The 23,962-nt window shown below is 48.2% G+C and overlaps 1 protein-coding gene across 1 annotated transcript in view; it reads left to right on the top strand.

The window, feature by feature from the left end:
• capn9 (calpain 9) overlaps positions 1–21,951 on the top strand; it is a 54,334-nt gene extending 32,383 nt beyond the window's left edge. Inside the window, exons 12-20 of the mRNA XM_067984082.1 lie at positions 679–715; positions 2,919–3,002; positions 5,383–5,440; positions 9,823–9,887; positions 11,204–11,272; positions 11,405–11,483; positions 12,366–12,482; positions 17,975–18,033; positions 19,705–21,951. Of these exons, the coding sequence (XP_067840183.1) occupies positions 679–715; positions 2,919–3,002; positions 5,383–5,440; positions 9,823–9,887; positions 11,204–11,272; positions 11,405–11,483; positions 12,366–12,482; positions 17,975–18,033; positions 19,705–19,731 (595 nt within the window). The 3' untranslated portion in view covers positions 19,732–21,951. The remainder of the gene's footprint in view (positions 1–678; positions 716–2,918; positions 3,003–5,382; positions 5,441–9,822; positions 9,888–11,203; positions 11,273–11,404; positions 11,484–12,365; positions 12,483–17,974; positions 18,034–19,704) is intronic.
• The last annotated feature ends 2,011 nt before the right edge of the window (positions 21,952–23,962 follow it).

Below are 23,962 nucleotides of genomic sequence, written 5' to 3'. Positions count from 1 at the left end.
TTGTGTTTATTTTGAAACATAGAATGATGCAGCACAGAAGGAGGCCATTTAGCCCATCGTGTCTACACTGACTCTTTGAAAGGGCTATCCAATTAGTCCCATTCCCCTGCTCTTTCCCTGTAGCCCTGCAAATTTTTCCTTTTCAAGTATATATTCCAATTCCCTTTTGAAAGTTACTATTGAATCTGCTTCCACTACCTTTTCAGGCAGTGGGAAGAACTGCAGAGAGGGAATTAAAACTTCTCCTCTTAGTCCTTAAATTGCAATTCTTAAAAATGTTTTCTCCCCTCCGTCCAACCTCTGTCGCCAACTGCCCCTCCCGCCATGGCCGACTGCCCCTCCCGCCATGGCCGACTGCCCCTCCCGCCATGGCCGACTGCCCCTCCTGCCATGGCCGACTGCCCCTCCCGCCATGGCCGACTGCCCCTCCCGCCATGGCCGACTGCCCCTCCCGCCATGGCCGACTGCCCCTCCTGCCATGGCCGACTGCCCCTCCCGCCATGGCCGGCTGCCCCTCCCGCCATCGCCAGCTGCCCCTCCCGCCATCGCCAACTGCCCCTCCTGCCATTCCTCCAACCACAGCCCAGTTTACACTATCACATTTGTTACCATGTTAATGTTTTCAACATTTAATCCAAGGTGATTCTAATGTTAATAATACTTATATTTTATTTGCAGTGAATTGGGTGATAAAATTGGTGCCGATCTACCAGAGGTGGGTTTTTTTTTTACTGAGCAAATTCAAACTTTGGAGTAAAATATTCCGTGTAGCTTTAGGCAAATGGCTGTCGGTTGTGTCAGCATTCTGCACCGAAAGCATGGTCTGGGTAGGACACAGTGGTGCTCCCGGTGCAGAGTTTTGCCAACAAAAAGTCCGTATGAGGAATCCGGGTGTAAAGGTCAATGAGGTGAACTCAGTGCTCAATTACCGATTTGCAGTCTGAGCGGGTGAACGGATGGACAATTCTGGGGGATCTGTTGCCCTCCCTGCCTGGTGCTCCCAGCAAGCAGAGCTCCCCGGAGGGTAGCACAAATTCATAAAATCTACCCTCCTGTCCTGTCTCTATATTCAGGACTTTGCAGGTTTCCTAACTCGAGAAACAACAGAGTTCAAGGAGAAAAAAGGAAAACTGAGAACGATAGGTTTTTGTTAGGCAAAGGATTACAGAACCAAGGCGGGTAGATGGAGTTACAATACAGAACAGTCATGATCTAATTGAATGGTGGAAACAGGCTCGAGGGGCTGAATGGCCTCCTCCTGTTCCTATGTTCCTAAATACAATAAAATCTAGATCTGGATCCCTCAAAAGAGGTTAAATCCTGACCTCGCCTTTTTTTTAGATCGCTTGCCATTATATATCTATGACTGGTCAGTGCTGCCCCCACACGTCATAAAGGACCTTTAACCTCATGAGCAAATCTGACCCCTGGGGGTCATTTGGGGGTTAATTTTGACTTTGGGCGACAGTGTAAAACGGGAGATATCGATTCAGCCGCCCTGTTATACATCTCTCCCGATTTTCATTTCCAATATTGCCCGCTTTGCGTGATCACCCAAAGTCAAAAGGACCCTCATTCTGTGCATAGTGTGGAGTGAGGACCCCTTCATCCAGGCTCTACCGTCAGCCTGCGACTGACGAATAATAACGGGCCTGAGTTGGCCGTTGGTATGACATTTTTTTTGGTTGAACGTTTACGCTCATCTAGGCGAGGGGTGTCTGCGCTGGAGAACAGAGCACTTTCTAGAACTTGCGTTACTGTGTGTCAGCATCGAGCGCTTCTAGTGCGGGATCAGCACGGATACAGAGTAAATCCTGCCTTGACTCTGCCGAGAAAAACGTGCCTGAACCTTAACCTCAGAGTATTGCAGTAGCGTGCATTTTTTTTCACGCCCTTTCCTTTTGGCGCCAATTTGTGGGCCGTTCTGTCTGAGGTGAGGACAACTTGTGCTCCGCCACCTCCCGCATAACCAGCAGATACGGAAAAACCTTCCCTCCATCAGACTGCAAGTTGACCTGTGAGCAGTGTTTGTCCACAGCCCCAATTTATTTTGCCCCCACCCACCAAGTATATCATCAGGTGGTCAAAATGTTCACTTCCATGGAATAAATCTGGATCATCTCTCTGTCACCTAGTTACGATATCCAGAATCTCTGAGGGAAAGAAAGAACTTGCAATTCTGTAGGACCTTTCTCAATCTCAGGACGTCCCAACTTCACAGCCAATTCAGTACTTTTTGAAGTGTGGTCACTGTTGCAATGTAGGGAAATGCAGCAGCCAATTTGCACACAGCAAGATCCCACAAACAGCAATGTGATAAATGACTAAATAATCTGGTTTTTTAGTGATGTTGCTGAGGGATAAATATTGGTCAGGACACCAGGGAGAACTCCCCTGATCTCCTTCAAATGGAATCTTTTATGTCCGCCTGATAGGGCAGATCGAGCCTCAGTTTAACATCTCACCCGAAAGACTGCACCTCCGACAACGCAGCACTCCCTCAGTACTGCCCCTCCGACAGTGCGGCACTCCCTCAGTACTGCCCCTCCGACAGTGCGGCACTCCCTCAGTACTGCCCCTCCGACAGTGCGGCACTCCCTCAGTACTGCTCCTCCGACAGTGCGGCACTACCCTCAGTACTGCACTGGGAGTGTCAGCCTGGATTATATGCTGAAGTCTCTGGTGTGGGACTTGAACCCACAACCTTCTGACTCAGAGGCAAGAGTGCTACCCACTGAGCCACAGCTGACACCTAAATAGCAGTCCAGTGCCCTCCACCCTGGGATAGGTGTGCTGTGGTCACTCTCTATCACTGCTCAGTTTGTGCGGTCACTGGTCCTCAGGGAAATGACAGGGCGCCTTTTTAAAATAAGAATGTTTTCTAATGTTGGGGACTGAAAGGAAAGTTGTTGTTGCAGCCGCCCAAACCAACAGCCAACCCCAAGGAGGAAAGCGAAGAGGAGAAACAGTTCCGCTCGCTCTTCAAACAAATCTCGGGGGAGGTGAGTTGCAACATTCTGTAAAATAATCTAGGACTAAGCACATGGGGGGTTCAGGAGTGAGAACACACGGGGCGGGGACTTCAGGAGTGAGAGCACACGGGGGGTTCAGGAGTGAGAACACACGGTGGGGGGGGCTTCAGGAGTGAGAGCACACGGGGGGTTCAGGAGTGAGAACACACGGTGGGGGGGGCTTCAGGAGTGAGAGCACACGGGGGGTTCAGGAGTGAGAACACATGGGGGGGGCTTCAGGAGTGAGAGCACACAGGGAGTTCAAGAGTGAGAACACACGGGGAGTTCAAGAGTGAGAACACACGGGGGGGGGCTTCAGGAGTGAGAGCACACGGGGGGTTCAGGAGTGAGAACACATGGGGGGGGCTTCAGGAGTGAGAACACACAGGGAGTTCAAGAGTGAGAACACACGGGGAGTTCAAGAGTGAGAACACACGGGGGGGGCTTCAGGAGTGAGAGCACACAGGGAGTTCAAGAGTGAGAACACACGGGGAGTTCAAGAGTGAGAACACACGGGGGGGGCTTCAGGAGTGAGAGCACACGGTGGGGGGTTCAGGAGTGAGAGCGCACGGGGGGGGAGTTCAGGAGTGAGAGCGCGGGGGGTTCAGGAGTGGGATCACACGGGGGGGAGTTCAGGAGTGAGAGCACACGGGGGGGAGTTCAGGAGTGAGAGCACACGGGGGAGTTCAGGAGTGAGAGCACACGAGGGGTTCAGGAGTGAGAGCACACGGGGGGTTCAGGAGTGAGAGCACACGGGGGGTTCAGGAGTGAGAGCACACGGGGGGTTCAGGAGTGAGAGCACACAGAAGGTTCAGGAGTGAGAGCACACGGGGGGTTCAGGAGTGAGAGCACACGAAGGGTTCAGGAGTGAGAGCACCCGGGGGGGGTTCAGGAGTGAGAGCACCCGAGGGGTTCAGGAGTGAGAGCACCCGGGGGGGGGTTCAGGAGTGAGAGCACACGGGGGGTTCAGGAGTGAGAGCACACGGGGGGTTCAGGAGTGAGAGCACACGGGGGGTTCAGGAGTGAGAGCACAAGGGGGGTTCAGGAGTGAGAGCACACGGGGGGTTCAGGAGTGAGAGCACACGGGGGGTTCAGGAGTGAGAGCACACGGGGGGTTCAGGAGTGAGAGCACACGGGGGGTTCAGGAGTGAGAGCACACGGGGGGTTCAGGAGTGAGAGCACACGGGGGGTTCAGGAGTGAGAGCACACGGGGGGTTCAGGAGTGAGAGCACAAGGGGGGTTCAGGAGTGAGAGCACACGGGGGGTTCAGGAGTGAGAGCACACGGGGGGTTCAGGAGTGAGAGCACAAGGGGGGTTCAGGAGTGAGAGCACACGGGGGGTTCAGGAGTGAGAGCACACGGGGGGTTCAGGAGTGAGAGCACACGGGGGGTTCAGGAGTGAGAGCACAAGGGGGGTTCAGGAGTGAGAGCACACGGGGGAGTTCAGGAGTGAGAGCACACGGGGGGTTCAGGAGTGAGAGCACACGGGGGGTTCAGGAGTGAGAGCACACGGGGGGTTCAGGAGTGAAAGCACACGGGGGGTTCAGGAGTGAGAGCACACGAGGAGTTCAGGAGTGAGAGCACACGGGGGGTTCAGGAGTGAAAGCACACGGGGGGTTCAGGAGTGAGAGCACACGAGGAGTTCAGGAGTGAGAGCACACGGGGGGTTCAGGAGTGAAAGCACACGGGGGGTTCAGGAGTGAGAGCACACGGGGGGTTCAGGAGTGAAAGCACACGGGGGGTTCAGGAGTGAGAGCACACGAGGAGTTCAGGAGTGAGAGCACACGGGGGGTTCAGGAGTGAGACTGAACACACGGAGGTGCTGAGGAGTGGGACCGAGCCACCAGAAGACTCTCCTCCTTGGAAGGAGGGATCAGCTTGTCCCCGGCTACACAAAACATTCCCATTCCCGGAATCTGGGACAGGGCCTTCGGAGATGACTGGTGTGGAATCCTCGCTCCCCACACTTGCACTCTGGGGAGTGGGGGCTCCCTGGAATATCCAGGCTTGTGTGTGGAGCTCAAGGAATCTGCATAGAGAGCACCAGGAATTGGAAACGTGTTCGGTGCTTTTGTCCATGCCCTTTAATTCCACTTGATAATGGTTATGTCTAGAAGGTGGTGGTTGGCCATCTCTTGTTATGTTGATAGGGTGAGATGAAGAGCGGAGGGAGGAGCCTCGTGTGGAGCATAAACACCGGCATAGACCAGTTGGGCCGAATGGCCTGTTTCTGTGGTGTAAAATTTTATGTAATTCTATGTAATAAAATGAAATGAAGATTCTTCACAAAGACGTACGACAGAAAATGACCGTGACACGGCGTCTAATGACTTAATCTCATCAATTCACGCTTTCTTCTACTCTCTTTTCAGGATCTGGAAATCAATGCCTACGAGCTGCAGGATATTTTAAACAGCGTGTTTTCTAAACGTGAGTCCTCGCCGACAGTGTTTCTAACGGGAGCTCATCTTGTTTGTACAAAAGTTTCTAACGCTGCAGAAAATGAAGTATTGGGGTCTATTTGTGGAGCACGCTGGTTGACTTCCCATTTCCGCCGGTGTACAATCCCCTCCCACGTGTGTTTGAGGCCCTTTGGCCTTACTTAAATCTAGCAGGTGAGCTGCGGGGAGACAAACAGGCAACTCGCCGGACTGTGGTGCAGTGGGGGGGGAGGGGGTTGCGATCGCCGGGGGCTGGGGCGAGGTGGGGGAGGGGGGTTGCAATCTCAGAGTGGGGGTTGTCCCGAGGTGGGGGAGGCCCCAAATTATTTGTTTGGGCCTCGGAGGTTCGCTCTTGCTCCTCCCGGAACCACAAAAATAATTCAACTCTTACCTTTGGTCGGGGGCCTCTTCGGTTCCATCATTCGGGGAACTGCTCGGAGTGAGCATGGCCCAGGTTCCGACCAGTCCTGACCTAAAATGGCAAGTAGGCTCCTATTTACCTCATGGGGACCCCGATTTCCATATTAAAAGGGGCATCTCGCTTGAAACAGGCAGGCGATTTGGACACCCGGCAGGAGGCCCCCTTTCAAAATGGTGTCGACCGCATTGCCTGGTGTTTAGGGGGCGGTAATGACCTTGAGATGGGGGTCAGTGGCCTTACTTCCCCTCCCCTCCCATCCCTTCCCCATCCACTCCCTCCGTCCCCCCCAGTCCCCCACCCCCCCCCATTTCCCCATCTTCCCCTCCATCCCCCCAACCCCCCCAATCACCGCCCCCACCGAGAGGCAGTCAAAATCGACTCCATTCTCACTTCACAACACAAACTACAGCTGATTGATCGACCTGTCCTTCAGATGTATTGTGGGTTATATTTCTATTATTAAATTTTTTTTTCTAGAACATTCTGCTCTTTGGCCTTTAGTTCGATCATTCTAGTCGCTAAAAAAAAGAATGGACGCTTTGTATTTATACAGCAGCTTATCCCATCTCAAAGTGCTTCATATGCAGTGAGATATTTTGAAGCGCAGTGACTGTTTTTATGTAGGCAAACATTGCTCACACATCAAGATCCCAGAAAACACAATGAGGTGAATGACCTGTTATTCAGTGATGTTGGTTGAGGGAGGAATATTGTCCAGGACACTGGGGAGACCGTCCCTACTCTTCTTCCAATAGTGGCCGTGTGATCTTTAACATCCACCCGAAAGGGCAGACAGGGCCTCAGTTTAGGATCTCACCTGAAAGACGGCACCTCCGACAGTGCAGCACTCCCTCAGTACTAAAGCGTCAACGTAGATTAGATGTTTAAGTCTCCGGAGTGGGGCTTGAATCCACAACCTCCTGACTGAGAGAGCTACCCACTGAGCCAAACTGACAAAGTAGGACAGTTGGAGGCTGATGTTGGGAGTTAGACGGAATTCTATGCTGTACGATACGAAACAATACGAGCAAGTCCGAAAGGACAGATGCGGCTGAAAATAGAATGGGTGAAATCCCTCTCTTTATGAAAGACCGGAGAATGATTGTTTATTTTTCTCTAATTAACAACCGGCTAATGGAATGGCAGGGAGTGCACAGCATGGAGACTTGATCCCCCAGCAATTAGATCTGGGGTTTTAACAGAAATTGCAGATCACTAATGCCTCAGGGTAAATGGGATCGATGATCCCCAGGAGAGGTGGGATCGATAATCCCCAGGGTAGATAGGATTGATAATCCCCTGGGGAGGTGGGATCGATAATCCCCAGGGTAGGTAGGATCAATAATCCCCAGGGTAAATGGGATCGATAATCCCTAGGGGAGGTGGAATCAATAATCCCCTGGGCAGGTGGGATTGATAATTCCCCGGGGAGGTGGAATGGATAATCCCCAGGGTAAATGGGATTGATAATCCCCAGGGGAGGTGGGATCGATAATCCCCAGGGTAGGTGGAATGGATAATCCCCAGGGTAAATGGGATGGATAATCCCCAGGGGAGGTGGGATGGATAATCCCCAGGGGAGGTGGGATCGATAATCCCCAGGGGAGGTGGGATCGATAATCGCTAGGGTAAATGGGATCGATAATACCCCGGGGAGGTGGGATGGATAATCCCCAGGAGAGGTGGGATCAATAATCCCCCGGGGAGGTGGGATGGATAATCCCCAGGGTAAATGGGATCGATAATCTCCCCGGGAGGTGGGATTGATAATCCCCAGGGTAGATGGGATCGATAGTCCCCTGGGGAGGTGGGATCGATAATCCCCAGGGGAGGTGGGATCGATAATACCCCGGGGAGGTGGGATGGATAATCCCTAGGGGAGGTGGGATTGATAATCCCCAGGGCAGGTGGGATCGATAATTCCCAGGGTAAATGGGATCGATAATCCCTAGGGGAGGTGGAATCAATAATCCCCTGGGCAGGTGGGATTGATAATTCCCCGGGGAGGTGGAATGGATAATCCCCAGGGTAAATGGGATTGATAATCCCCAGGGGAGGTGGGATGGATAATCCCCAGGAGAGGTGGGATCGATAATCGCTAGGGTAAATGGGATCGATAATACCCCGGGGAGGTGGGATGGATAATCCCCAGGAGAGGTGGGATCAATAATCCCCCGGGGAGGTGGGATGGATAATCCCCAGGGTAAATGGGATCGATAATCTCCCCGGGAGGTGGGATTGATAATCCCCAGGGTAGATGGGATCGATAGTCCCCTGGGGAGGTGGGATCGATAATCCCAAGGGGAGGTGGGATCGATAATACCCCGGGGAGGTGGGATGGATAATCCCCAGGAGAGGTGGGATCGATAATCCCCAGGGTAGGTAGGATCAATAATCCCCAGGGTGAATGGGATCGATAATCCCCAGGGGAGGTGGGATCGATAATCCCCAGGGGAGGTGGGATCGATAATCCCCAGGGGAGGTGGGATCGATAATCGCTAGGGTAAATGGGATCAATAATACCCCGGGGAGGTGGGATGGATAATCCCCAGGAGAGGTGGGATCGATAATCCCCCGGGGAGGTGGGATGGATAATCCCCAGGGTAGATGGGATCGATATTCCCCTGGGGAGGTGGGATCGATAATCCCCAGGGGAGGTGGGATCGATAATACCCCGGGAGGTGGGATTGATAATCCCCAGGAGAGGTGGGATCGATAATCCCCAGGGTAGGTAGGATCAATAATCCCCAGGGTAAATGGGATCGATAATCCCCAGGGGAGGTGGGATGGATAATCCCCAGGGTAGATGGGATCGATAGTCCCCTGGGGAGGTGGGATCGATAATCCCCAGGGTAAATGGGATCGATAATCTCCCCGGGAGGTGGGATTGATAATCCCCAGGGTAGATGGGATCGATAGTCCCCTGGGGAGGTGGGATCGATAATCCCCAGGGGAGGTGGGATCGATAATACCCCGGGGAGGTGGGATGGATAATCCCCAGGAGAGGTGGGATCGATAATCCCCAGGGTAGGTAGGATCAATAATCCCCAGGGTAAATGGGATCGATAATCCCTAGGGGAGGTGGGATCAATAATCCCCTGGGCAGGTGGGATTGATAATTCCCCGGGGAGGTGGAATGGATAATCCCCAGGGTAAATGGGATTGATAATCCCCAGGGGAGGTGGGATGGATAATCCCCAGGGGAGGTGGGATCGATAATCCCCAGGGGAGGTGGGATCGATAATCGCTAGGGTAAATGGGATCGATAATCTCCCCGGGAGGTGGGATTGATAATCCCCAGGGTAGATGGGATCGATAGTCCCCTGGGGAGGTGGGATCGATAATCCCCAGGGGAGGTGGGATCGATAATACCCCGGGGAGGTGGGATGGATAATCCCCAGGAGAGGTGGGATCGATAATCCCCTGGGGAGGTGGGATGGATAATCCTCAGGGTAAATGGGATCGATAGTCCCCCGGGGAGGTGGGATCGATAATCCCCAGGGTAAGTGGGATCGATAATCCCCGGGGGAGGTGGGATCGATAATCCCCTGGGGAGATGGGATCGATAATTCTGGGGAGATGGGATCGATAATCCCCAGGGGCGGTGGGATCGAACTACAGTCGGAAATGCTAAATTGTTGAAGTGAATTCTGTTTGAAAATAACGTCCTTATTAAATCGCACAAGTTTTATATTTAATAAATAAAGGAAACAGTCTTTCTTCAACACGCACTTTGATGGGTCCATTGGAACAGGCGCAAAACGTCTGGACAATTCCTGATTCCTAAAAAATCAACTGCAGCCCGTGGGACAGTCTCCGCCCGTACGAGGGAGTTGTAACTGACGGAGCCTGTGCGTGAGGACTCTGGGCTCCACCGTGTGAACTGAATGTTGCGCTCCCGCAGAGGAGAGCGGGTCTTCCATCTGTCACTAACCACCTTTGTTTTACAGAAAGGGAGCTGGCAACTGAGAGCTTTGACATCGAGACGTGCCGCAGTATTGTGTCTCTCTACAGCGTATCCTGTCATTTCTTTTCTCCTTGAAACCTGATCAGTATTTACTGATTTGCAGTCTGTTTGAGTTACCACAAACGTTAAATTGATATTCGTTATTTAAACTAGGACTCACTTTTTAAAAAATTGTAAAAAGAAATCATCTGGAAATTCTGTACATCTAATATATAGAAATATTATAAACACATGTACTAAATACTGTACATCTAATATGTAGAAATATAAACACACATACTAAATACTGTACATCTAAGGCTTACAAATATACTAAACACACGTACTAAATACTGTACATGTAATGCTTACAAATATACTAAATTCACATACTAAATACAGTACAACTGGGTTATGCTACCGAGGACACCCAGCTCGACCTCTCCACCACTTCTCCCGACACCCACCCAGCCTCCTTGCTGTGAGGCCACTTGTCCTACGTCCAGTCTTGATTGAGCCTTAACCTTGGGTGGGGGGGTGGGATGGGATTTAAACATTATGAAGACCATTCCAACACCTCCTGCCCCCGTCACTGATTCCCACCCCCTTCCCTGACTGTTTGCAAACCTCAGCCTCCTGCTCGACCCTGAGCTGAGCTTCCGACCCCAAAAAACTCTCCATCACAAAGAGTGGCGACTTCCACCTCCGTAACATCGCCCACTACCTCCGCCCACCTGAATACCTCTTGCACTGAGAGATGCCACCATAGAGCCAGATTCAGTTCAGAGTATCTATTGACACCACTGTCTCTGGAGTGGGACTTGAACCCACAACATTTCTACACACAAAGGGTGGTGGAAGTTTGGAACTCTCTTCCGCAAACAGCAATTGATACTAGCTCAATTGCTAAATTTAAATCTGAGATAGATAGCTTTTTGGCAACCATAGATATTAAGGGATATGGGCCAAAGGCGGGTATATAGAGTTAGATCACAGATCAGCCATGATCTTATCAAATGGCGGAGCAGGCACGAGGGGCTGAATGGCCTACTCCTGTTCCTATGTTCCTATGTCTGAGGCAAGAGCTGACACCTTAGATAACTGCCATCAAAGCCCAGTGTGTTCATCCGCAAACACCATGCAAGTTGTGTATTGAGTGTACGGAAGTGTGCAGCCACTTCCCAAGACGTGCGTGAATAACTTTATCTTCTGTTAGTAATATTCAGCCTTTCTAAAGTGCCTTTAAATGTAGAAAACGCCCCAAGGGCTGGACACGGAAATTGGGTGAGACTTCAGTACTCATTAACTGTGAGAGGTGCGTTATCAGAACAATGTAAAGAAATTACAAAATCGGGAGTTATTCCTTAACTGCGCCTCAAACACAGAAGGAAAATTCTGGAGCGCTCGGGTTTGACGAATTTAAGATCCTCTGGAGCCGACTGAAGCTGTGGAAGGTACTTAAAGCAGTTGAATAAATCTTGGCGTCAGGCTGCAACACAGCTTGCTTTTTTTTGGCTGTGATCTCACAGGTCTCATTTTTTTTTTAAAAACACTTTTTTAAAAACATTTTTTGTTTCTGTTCGCAGAATGCTTTCCTGAGGTGTGATCACGACAAATCAGCAACCATATCGGCTCACGAACTTCGATCTGCCATCAAAAACACAGGTAAGGAACTGAAGGAAGTAGGCCTGAACTCGTGGCTGACAAAAACAGAAAAAAGAAAGAACTTGCATTTTATAGAGCCTTTCACGGCCTCGTGACGTCCCTAGGCGTTTTACAGCCAATTAAGTACTTTTTTTGAAGTGTAGTCACTGTTGTAATGTAATAAACACGGCAGCCAACTTGCGCACAGCATGATCCCACAAACAGCAATGAGATAACGACCAGATAATCTGCTTTAGTGATGTTGGTTGAGGGATAAATATTGGCCAGGACATCGTGGATAATTGCCCTGCTCTTCTTCGAAATAGTGGCCGTGGGATCTTTTACGTCCACCTGAGAGGGCAGACAGGGCATCGGTTTAAAATCTCATTCACAAGACGGCACTTCCGACAGCGAGGCACTCCCTCAGCACCAGCACAGGGAGCGTCAGCCTAGTTTATGTATTACAAGTCCCTGGAGTGGGGCTTGAACCCACCACCTCCATAACTTCAGGGGCAAGAGTGTTACCCACTGAGCCACAACTAATCCCTGCAGCAGGAAAAGCCCTTCCCTTGTGTTTCTCCCGTGAGGTAGCGAGCGCAGGTTCAATCATTGAAGAGAAAGTCGGAGGATTAAAACAAAAAACCCAAGGCTTGGAATCGTGATGGTAAACTGAACGTTTAATATTGTGACTTTGGTTCGGGCCTTCACTGAGGGCCTGGCGGAAAACTTGGGGTGAGCGCACCTTGGCGCAAAGTGGGGCAAACCCGCTGCCTTCAGCTTTCTGCCCAGCCCCCTTCTTCATCCCAAAGCCCTGGAGTGGAATCCCAGCTCCCAGATGTCCCAATAGTTTGCTTTTCAATGACTCTGATAGTAATCAGACTCCAATCTTTCTTTGGTCTCCAGGGTTTCAGCTCAATAACCAGTTGCTGCAGCTGTTGGTCCTCAGATACACGGACTCGTACTTGCAAGTCGATTTTGATAACTTTCTTCGTTGCATGGTCCGATTGGAGACTTCATTCAGTGAGTATTAACTTGTTAACTAGTATTAACTAGTTAACTATTGGAATAGACGCGCCCATCTCTTGCTGGCAGCGGCAGCCTCCTGATTTCTTGATAGAAAGAAAAGAAAGAACTTGCATTTATATAGCACCTTTCATGACCTTAGGACATCCCAGCCAATGAAGTACTTTTTGAAGTGTAGACACTGTTATATTGTAGGAAACGCAGCAGCCAATTTGCACACAGCAAGGTCCCACAAACAGCAAGGTAATAAAGGACCAGATAATCTGTTTTTTTTAGTGATGTTGATTGAGGGATTAATATTGGCCAGCAATAAATATTAGCCCCCTGACAGAAAAGTTGAAAATGTAAAAAACCCTTTCTCAAGATGTGGGCATTGCTGGCAAGGTCGGTTTTTATTGCCCATCCCTAGTTGCCCCTTGAGAAGGTGGTGGTGGGCCTTCTTCTTGAACCGCTGCAGTCCGTGTGGTGAAGGTTCTCCCACAGTGCTGTTATGTAGGGAGTTCCAGGAATTTGACCCAGCGATGATGAAGGAACGGCCGATATATTTCCAAGTCAGGATGGTGTGTGACTTGGAGGGGAACTTGGAGGTGATGTTGTTCCCATGCGCCTGCTGCCCTTGTCCTTCTAGATGGTGGAGGATGTGGGTTTGGTGTTTTAATGGTGCTGGAATATTCTCTTCCAGTTTGCTAACGTCCACGGAGATGTCTAGGTAAACATTTGGCTAAATGCCCAGGCCAACAAGTAGAAAAACCATATCTGTTAATTATTTTTAAGTTATTTGAATTAGTCTCCACAGAACCTCTCTAAGATAAAGTCTCTATAAGCAGCAGAGTATCACATCAGACCTCATTCGAAATTTCAACTATTAAACAACTTTATTATACAATGAATAAGCAAATATGTAACCTCAATACGATATCTATACATATATAGTAGAAGTTCAACTTTCTGCTCAATAGAAAAAAGTTGTGATTGTTGTGCACTTTTATAGGTTACTTTTATATATGCAGCTTTTTTCTTCCTTGTATTCTTTACTAATTATGGGAATGAGCTATTGTATTTCTGTAAAGATTTCAATCTGTTCGACGGCCCCTCACTTGAATGATTCTCCTCTGTTCTCTCTTTTCCTATCACTTGAAAGGTTGCTGAGGTTTATTAGGTTTTTATAACATTCAAAAATGATTGGTTCAGTTATGGAGATGATAGGCAGTCACAAAGTCTGTGTATATTTGAAATGTGTGTTTGTGTTGTTATCTCAAGCTCATTACCCTGAAAACAATGACATCAAACTTTGCAACACTAGTATTAATACAGATTGAGACGGTGCAGGTGGCTTTTTAAACTCTTTATATATTGTGCCTGAATTACATAGAATTTGCAGCACAGAAACAGGCCATTCGGCCCAACTCGTCCATGCCAGTGTTTATGCTCCACACGAGCCTCCTCCCACCCCTCTTCATCTCACCCTATCAGCATATCCTTCTATTCCTTTCTCCCTCATGTACTTATCTATCTTTCTCTTAAATGCTTCTATGCTATTCGCCTCAACTACTCCTTGTGGTAGCGAGTTCCACATTCTAACCACTCTCTGGGTAAAGAAGCTTCTCCTAAATTCTCTCTGGATTTATCAGTGACTAGTTTTGGATCCACACAGGTGGAAACATCTTCTGTGCATCTACCATATCAAACCCTTTCATACTTTTAAAGACCTCTATTAGGTCACCCCTCGGTCTTCACTTTTCTAGAGAAAAGAGCCTCAGCCTGTTCAGCCTTTCCTGATGGTTATAACCTCTCAGTTCTGATATCATCCTTGTGAATCTTTTTTGCACCATCTCCAATGCCTCTATATCCTTTTTGTAACATGGAGACCAGAACTTAAAGGGACAGTTACCAGACCAAAACAAGATAGAACTGCTTTGTTTTTTTTCCACAGATGTCAAAGGTTACACTTTCCGTCATTATCGCCATGGTAATGGCAGACAGAAGAAATGCCTTATACTACAGGAAACCAGATTTTCTAGAGATACGCCCCGCCCCACAGGGTGCAACTGATTGCGGGGTGATCGATTCACTCTGCCCTACTCTCATGTTAGGCTGCGACTTGGAGAGGCAGATACCTCCAGACTTGCCTTTATTCCAATGCTCCCCTGGCCGGCCTCCCATCTTCCACCCTCCATAAACTTCAGCTCATCCAAAACTCTGCCGCCTCTATCCTAAGTCCCGTTCACCTGTCACCCCTGTGCTCGCTGCCCTACATTGGCTCCCGGTCCAGCAACGCCTCGATTTTAAAATTCTCATCCTTGTTTTCAAATCCCTCCGTGGCCTCGCCCCTCCCTATCTCTGTAACCTCCTCCAACCCTTCAACCCTTCGAGATCTCTGCATTCCTCCAATTCTGGCCTCTTGTGCATCCCTGATTTTAATCACCCCACCATTGGCGGCCCTGCCTTCAGCTGCCTGGACCCGAAGCTCTGGAATTTTTTTTTATTTGTTCATGGGATGTGGGCGTCGCTGGCGAGGCCGGCATTTATTGCCCATCCCTAATTGCCCTTGAGAAGGTGGTGGTGAGCTGCCTTCTTGAACCGCTGCAGTCCGTGTGGTGAAGGTTCTCCCACAGTGCTGTTAGGAAGGGAGTTCCAGGATTTTGACCCAGCGGTGATGAAGGAACGGCGATGTATTTCCAAGTCGGGATGGTGTGTGACTTGGAGGGGAATGTGCAGGGGGTGTTGTTCCCATGTGCCTGCTGCTCTTGTCCTTCTAGGTGGTGGAAGTCGCGGGTTTGGGAGGTGCTGTCAAAGAAGCCTTGGCGAGTTGCTGCAGTGCATCGTGTGGATGGTACACTCTGCAGCCATTGTGCGCCGGTGGCGAAGGGAGTGAATGTTTACGGTGGTGGATGGGGTGCCAATCAAACGGGCTGCTTTGTCCTGGATAGTGTTGAGCTTCTTGAGTGTTGTTGGAGCTGCACTCATCCAGGCAAGTGGAGGGTATTCCATCACACTCCTGTCTCGTGCCTTGTAGATGATGGAAAGGCTTTGGGGAGTCAGGAGGTGAGTCACTCGCCGCAGAATACCCAGCCTCTGACCTGCTCTTGTAGCCACAGTATTTATATGGCTGGTCCAGTTAAGTTACTGGTCAATGGTGACCCCCAGGATGTTGATGGTGGGGGTTTCAGCGATGGTAATGCCGTTGAATGTCAAGGGGAGGTGGTTAGACTCTCTCTTGTTGGAGATGGTCATTGCCTGGCACTTGTCTGGTGCGAATGTTACTTACCACTTATCAGCCCAAGCCTGGATGTTGTCCAGGTCTTGCTGCATGCGGGCTCGGACTGTTTCATTATTTGAGGGGTTGCGAATGGAACTGAACACTGTGCAATCATCAGCGAACATCCCCATTTCTGACCTTATGATGGAGGGAAGGTCATTGATGAAGCAGCTGAAGATGGTTGGGCCTAGGACACTGCCCTGAGGAACTCCTGCAGCAGTGTCCTGGGGCTGAGATGATTGGCCTCCAACAACCACTACCATCTTCCTTTGTGCTAGGTATGACTCCAGCCACTGGAGAGTTTTCCCCCTGATTCCCATTGACTTCAATTTTACTAGGGCTTCTTGGTGCCACACTCGGTCAAATGCTGCCTTGATGTCAAGGGCAGTCACTCTCACCTCACCTCTGGAATTCAGCTCTTTTGTCCATGTTTGGACCAAGGCTGTAATGAGGTCTGGAGCCGAGTGGTCCTGGCGGAACCCAAACTGAGCATCGGTGAGCAGGTTATTGGTGAGTAAGTGCCACTTGATAGCACTGTCGATGACACCTTCCATCACTTTGTTGATGATTGAGAGTAGACTGATAGGGTGGTAATTGGCCAGATTGGATTTGTCCTGCTTTTGGTGGACAGGACATACCTGGGCAATTTTCCATATTGTTCGGGTAGATACCAGTGTTGTAGCTGTACTGGAGCAGTTTGGCTAGAGGCGCAGCTAGTTCTGGAGCACAAGTCTTCAGCACTACAGCCGGGATGTTGTCGGGGCTCATAGCCTTTGCTGTATCCAATGCCCTCAGCCGTTTCTTGATATCACATGGAGTGAATCGAATTCCCTTCCTGAACCTCTCCGTCTCTCTCTCCCCCTTTAAGACGCTCCTTAAAACCTACCTCTTCAACCAAGCTTTTGGTCACCTGTCCTAATATCTCATGAGGTTCGGTGAAAGTTTTGTCCGATAATGCTCCCGTGAAGTGCCTTAGGACGTTTTATTATGCAAGTTGTTGTTGTTGTTGATACTTTTCTCTGGCCTGAAGCAGATGTTTAGGCTGTTGGAGGCACCAAAGTCCTGTAGAAGTAGCAATGTGCTGCCCCCTTGAGTCGATTTTGCTGATGCAGGTAGGAATCTTGCTGGGAAGTCCTGCCTGCCTTAGAGTGGGTGCAGAGGAGATTTACCAAACTGGTACCAGTTAATGGAGAGACTAGAGAAACTGGGATTGTTCTCCTTAGAACACAGAAGGTTAAGGGGAGGTTTAATGGAGGTGTTCAAAATTATGAGGGGTTTTGATAGAGTAAATAAGGAGAAACTGTTTCCAGTGGCTGGAGGGTCAGTAACCAGAGCGCACAGATTTAAGATAATTTGCAAAAGAACCAGAGGGGAGATGAGGAGAATTTTTTTAACGCAGCGAGTTGTTATGATCTGGAATGCACTGCCTGAAAGGCTGGTGGAAGCAGATTCAGTAGAAACATTCAAAAAGGGAATTGGACATATACTTAAAAAGGAAATATTTGCAGGGGCTATGGGGAAAGAGCAGAGTGAGTGGGACTAATTGGAAGCTGTTTCAAAGAGCCCGCACAGGCATGGCCTCCTTCTGTGTTTTTATATTCTTTTATAGTGTGACCAAAACTGAAAAAACATACCACTTCAGTACTGAACTGACAAGGGCATGTCTTGATGCCATCTGTGTGAACTAATATTTCAGAGAAATTTGCAAAAATAATAGGGCAGCACTAATGGAGACTTTGACTATCGGGAGACTTTGACTAATAACTGGGGGGAATGCTAGGCCAATGCAGACGATCTTAACTCAGAAATACAGGCAGATTCAGGTCAGGGCAAGCAGAATGCAATTTGGGTGCACTCCGTCCATACTGTGCCCAGGGTGGGTGGAGAGGAATCAGTCCCAACATATCTGTCTCTTTCCTCCTCACTGTTCTGTGCTTCACTAGTGACAGGCCTGAGTACTGATTCAATTCAAACCAACACTTCAGGAGCAATGGGACCAGAATTGGGGTGGGGGGGTTGGTCAAGGATTTACAAACTAAAAGTTCATCCAAGGGAGCAGATTAGGCTTATTTTACTGATTGTGAGGCTCAGACCGACTATACAGCAGCTCCATTTAATTAAAGTACAATACAACTTTCTCTCATTTTATGAATAAATCATTGCAATGATAGAAGTCAAAGAATTGGGTGGTGTGATATGTGGTATTTATTGTGGATTGTTTTTTAAACAGGATCATTCAAGGCATTTGACTCCCGGCAGACTGGTGAGGTGACTTTGAACTTGATGCAGGTAAGAAATTGTCCTTCATTCTATACTTTCTAGAACTTGCCCCTTGGCATTTCCAGCTGTCCTTTTTTTTAGTCACACCGGTCTATATCAGGACTGGCTTCCCCTAGACACTGAAATAATATAGGGGCCCATTTCACGGACATGGACACGCAATCCACAAAAGCACCAGGTCCCCGAAAATCTGCAGACCCAATACCCCAGGATGAGCTCCGGGATGCACTTACCTGTGTAAGCGTCAATCTGTGTGGGCATACGGAAAGGTCATCTTATTTAGCTGCCAGTGGCAAGTGGCCACGTCACTGGGAGATGGGAGAGTGTGGGGATCCATGCAATGGCTGGCTGCTCCAGGGAGATGAGGTACTCCCCTTCGACAGACGCTGTCACCCACCCTCACTGTTTATTTCCATCCAGATGCTTTGTGCCCTAAAATAAATTTTGTAATCAAACTTTTTAAAAATGTGATTACATTTGCACTAAACAATAGATCTCCTGCCTCTAAATAGCTACTGCTGCAGCCCTGTCTCCGTAACCCTCCTCAGCCCTCCCACCTCCGAGATCTGTGCTCCTCCAATTCTGGCCTCTTGAGCATCCCCAATTTTCTTCGCTCCACCATTGGCAGCCATGCCTTCAGCTGCCTAGGCCCCAAGCTCTGGAATTCTCTCCCCAAACCTCTCCGCCTCTCTCTCCTCCTTTTAAGACACTTCTTAAAACCTACCTCTTTGAATAAGCTTTTGGTCACCTGTCCTAATATCTCCATGTGTGGTTCGGTGTCAAATTTTGTTTGATAATTGCTCCTGCGATGCACCTTACTACGTTAAAGGCGCTATATAAATGAATATTGGCCAGGTCCCAGGGAGAACTCCCCTGCTCTTCTTCAAAATAATGCCGCGGGATCTTTTATGTCCACCTGAGAGAGCAGATGGGGCCTCGGTTTAACGACTCATCCGAAAGATGGCACCTCTGACAGTGTAGCATTCCCTCAGTATTGCACTGTAAGTGTCTGCCTAGATTTGGTGCTTAAGTCTCCGGAGTGGGATTTGAAACCATGACCATCTGACTCAGGCGAGAGTGTTGAGCCAAAGTGTTGTCATTTGGAACATTCCCTCCTTGTGATGAGCAATGACACCATTCCCAACCGAGTAAGATGAGAAAGGTTTAACAAAGCTATTTTTAAAAAGTTTGCGTTTTCTTAAAATTATTTTTAAAAATGATTGTTTGTCATGATCATTCTGTGGCTGGGAGAGCAGAAAGCCAATGTCACTGGGTGTTTGAGGGCATTACTGGCTGACTTTAATTTTGTCACCACTTCATCTCTCCCCTCCTGGGTGATTCCTCCAGTGGAGAGCTGCCTGACCCCATGGAGGTGCATCCAACATTGGGACCCCGCTGTATGGGGAACTGTGCAAGTGACATCACATTCGATCACTCTGTGACATAGGATATTGATGCAGTTGGCTCTCTTGAAATTTCAGTTTCTATGACTTGTGCCCTGTCCTTGTACCTGATCAGTCCCCTGCCCTTGTGCCTAGTCAATGCCCTCTCCTTGTAATCTGGTTGTACCTAACTTTGTTAATTTTATCTGCTCATATTTAACTTCTTGGAACCCAAAATAAATACCAACTGAGCAGGATTTATTTCACTCCATTTAACTGGTGTTATGTTTTTAAACAGTGGCTCTTCCTGACCATGAACATTTGAAGAATGAACTGGAAATCATGGTGCTTCAGTGCACTCTGCCACCAAATTATCTTGATTTCAACATTAACGGGGTACTATATGTAACAGAATGAGGTCCTATTCTCTATATTTGTTCACTTTTTATTGTACTTTAATATATCTGCTTGTCCTTGCTGGAAATGTTTTGGAGAAGATACCTGTTTCTGATGGTGTTGCTTTATGTTTTGGTGCAAGGACTTTAGGGATATTATCTGCTCCGCTGTTACATCACATTCCCCCAATCTGAGGTCATTACTTGCAGACAGACATTCACACAGCTTAAGTGTCTTGAGAGTAGAACGATCCATAGTACAACTGCAATGTGGCATATTCACTAAATAAGAAAAGTCAGGCCATCACAGCCCATCCCTCCAGGATATTAACTCTCCCATCGAAGCCTATCTATTTACAACATTAATTCTCCTATTCCGATCCCTCTGGTACTTTAAAGCCCATCTCTCTTTTACATCGAATCTTCCACTGAAGCCCATCCATCTAATACATTAATTCTCCTATTCCGCTTTCTCTGGTACATTAACTCTTCCATTGAAGCCCATCCCTCTGGTACGTTAACTGTCCCATTGTACCCATCCCTCCAGGACATTAACTCTCCCATCTTTTGTGAGGCTGTGGAATTCACTTCCAGGGTTAGTGGTTGAGGCAGAAACGATATCAACGTTCAAGATTATATTGGCTAGGCGGATGAAAGGAAAGGGAATAAAGGGATATGGGCACTGGTTGGGTAAATATGATAAGGGCTATTTGCTTGTGTGAAGGTTAAATACCAACATGAACTGTTTGGGCCGAATGGCCTGTTTCTGTGTTGTAACTTCTATGTATTTCTAAGCAATAACTCTCCCATCACTCTAGTGCATTATGCTCTTCCTTTGATGCTCTAGTACATCGAAGCCCATTTCTTTAGTACATTAAACTCTTCCATTGAAGCTCTAGTACAGTATCTCACACATCAAAGCCCATTCTGGATACGCATGCTAATGGGGAGTTTCTGCCAACCTTCCGGTGAAGTTACCGGTGGCTGATCAGGAGAAATCCCGAGGCAATTCCCCACGATTGTTTCTGAGATCTGTTGTCGGAATACCTGTCATTGGTCATGTAAAAGATTTTCAAGGGCTTTTTAACCGAGAGGGATTTGGTCTATTAGTGGCAAGTTCTGTTTGGCATATTAATCTGGTTTTGTAGGCTGAGTGTCACACAGTTAGGAAAGGTGCACATAACAGGTACCAGATCTGAGTAGAACATGTTCAGAGTACATCAGAGAAGCATGAAGGCTGTACAGTGTCTTATAGCATACAGTTTCCCTTCAATCAACCTCAGTTTTCCCTGAAGGTACAGTACAGATCTCTCCATGTCCTCGAACACCCCCTGCATACATCACTGAATTCATCACACTGCCAGTTTATTCTCAGTCACAGAAACTCATAAGGGACAAAACGATAGGGAACTTGAACACTAGTGTTTTTTTTAAAAAGAAAACTGATCCTGCTTGTGCCCACCTGGGGGAGATCGATCCAACAGCTTGACAACCACATCAAGCCTTTAAGCCAGTCGACGCAACACCTGTGCCCAGCTACACACTGCCAGAAACAAGACCAACGCACAAATAGAAGGAATTAAAACACTATATATTAGAACTAATAATGGGCAGAGCTGAAGAATTTTACAGCATAATCTAAATATATCTGTCCCCCATCCAATATATTCCTATATAATCTAATCAGTGTCCCAGTGCTGTACTGAGCCAGTGCTGTGTCATACCATGCTAGCAGCAGTGCTATTCTGTACTGTGCCAGCCTGTACTGTGCCAGTTTTCTGCTGTATCAGTGATGGCTGGCTTAAAAACAAAATAAGTCAGTTTATTTTTATTTATGTTTATTACTACCCTCAGTCAAACATTTATTATAAATTGGCACAATCCCAATCTAACCTCATGGTCTGCACCCTCTGGAAGAGTTCTCATTTCTCTCACCACATTTCCTACTATGCAGTGTTTGCTTCATTGTTTTGCTACAAGATGTTAACTGAATTGTTCAGTTAAATGCAACAAAAATTCAACTGCCATTCACCGTGAGATGTAAAACAGCTTTGATGTCGATTTTTAACCTTTGGTTTGGATTCTGTTCTGCATTTTGTACTGTTCAAACCAATTTTATACTAATAAGGTGGAGATAATGGAAATAAAGTGGCTGTCTATAGTCAGTGCTGTGTCTGTTTCCCACCTCCACACTGTCTGCTTTTCACACTTGGTAGGCTATTTCCTAATTGAGGACTCCTGCACCCTGTTATCTCAACTTTTTTTTTTGAGTCCAAAAGTAGGGGCCATAAATATAAGATAGTCACTAATAAATCCAATAGGGAATTCAGGGGAAACTTCTTTACCCAGAGAGTGGTTAGAATGTAGAACTCGCTACCACAAGTAGCTGAGACGAATAACAGAAGCGTTTAAGGGAAAGTTAGGTAAGTACATGAGGGAGAAGAGAATAGGATATGCTGATAGTGTTAGATGAGATGGGGTGGGAGGAGGCTTGTGTGGAGCATAAACACCGGCATGGATCAGTTGGGCCGAATAGCCTGTTTCTGTGCTGTACATTCTGTGTAATATGTAATTCTAGGTAACCCCTCCTTTCTAGCTTAGATGTGGTGAGTTGTGTTGGGTTCAGACTGTGGGTGGTGGCAGTACTTGGCTAGGTTGCCCAAGCTGCCGTTCTTCATGTATGAACTGACAAGACGAGTGTTAGTGCCCATGAGGGGAGCTGCTAAATTTTGGGGGTTTCTTTTGCTCATCTGTATATCAGACCATCTCGTAGGTGAATCTCAGCTTTCTACATTCCTGAAAGGGCTTTCACTTTTCCCGATATCTAGGAAAAATACTGTAGTACTCTCAGGGAGTGAGCAGAGGACCCTTCTTAGATTATACAATGGTTACACAGCACAGGAGGCCATTCGGCCCATCGAGCCCCATGCCGGCTCTTTGTAAGAGCAATCCAGTTAGTCCCATTCCCCCGCTCTTTCCCCGTAGCCCTACAAATTTTTTTCTTGCAAGTATATAGAATCATAGAATGGTTACAGTACCATCTCAGCTATCGATTCAATCCTGTGCCTCCACAGAACTTCATCTTCAAAGAGCTGCAGAATACCATTGTTTTTGGCTTCAACAGCCAAACCAATTTATCAACCAGTGACAGAACAAGTGAATAATAGCAGTAACACAACAGATATTTTTACGATAGCTCTTCAATTACCTGCGCCACTGTAACCAGGGCTCCTATGCCTGCGCGACTGTAACCGGGAGCCTGCGCCAGTGTAACTGGGGCACCTATACCTGCCCCAGTATAACCGGGGCAAACACGCTACTCTGTGCAGCAGCAGAGTGCCTCAGTGGGGGCATCATGCTGTACAATCTCTTTGAAGCACCAATGTCACTACTCTGCACATGCACACTGGCCAAAATAACATGTAAGGAATCTTACAACACCAGGTTATAGTCCAACAATTTTATTTTAAAATCACAAGCTTTCGGAGATTATCCCCTTCGTCAGGTGAATGAGTGAAAGGTTCTCAAATCGCATATCTTATATTAGGCTGGGACACCATCACACCAATCAAAAGGTGTCGTTGGTGTTCAAACAGGCCGGTCACGGAGAACAGTACGTCCCAATACACTGAATATACATTGTGTCAATTACACAGACAGAGAGAAAGAGACCCAAATGGCAGAGAGAGAGAGAGAGAGAGTATTAAAAAGATAACTTTTTTTTTCCCCTTTTGCTGGTGGGGTTACGTGTAGCGTGACATGAATCCAAGATCCCGGTTGAGGCCGTCCTCATGGGTGCGGAACTTGGCTATCAACTTCTGCTCGACGATTTTGCGTTGTCGTGTGTCTCGAAGGCCGCCTTGGAGAACGCTGACCCGAAGATCGGTGGCTGAATGTCCTCGACTGCTAAAGTGTTCCCCGACTGGGAGGGAACCCTCCTGTCTGGCGATTGTTGCGCGGTGTCCGTTCATCCGTTGTCGCAGTTTCTGCATGGTCTCGCCAATGTACCATGCTCCGGGGCATCCTTTCCTGCAACGTATAAGGTAGACAACATTGGCCGAGTCACAGGAGTATGAACCATGTACCTGGTGGGTGGTGTCCTCTCGTGTGATGGTGGTATCCGTGTCGATGATCTGGCATGTCTTGCAGAGGTTGCCGTGG

Source organism: Heptranchias perlo, chromosome 5, assembly GCF_035084215.1.
Source record: "Heptranchias perlo isolate sHepPer1 chromosome 5, sHepPer1.hap1, whole genome shotgun sequence".
Classification (NCBI taxonomy): Eukaryota; Metazoa; Chordata; class Chondrichthyes; order Hexanchiformes; family Hexanchidae; genus Heptranchias; species Heptranchias perlo.
This window is presented reverse-complemented; position numbering and strand designations above follow the sequence as displayed.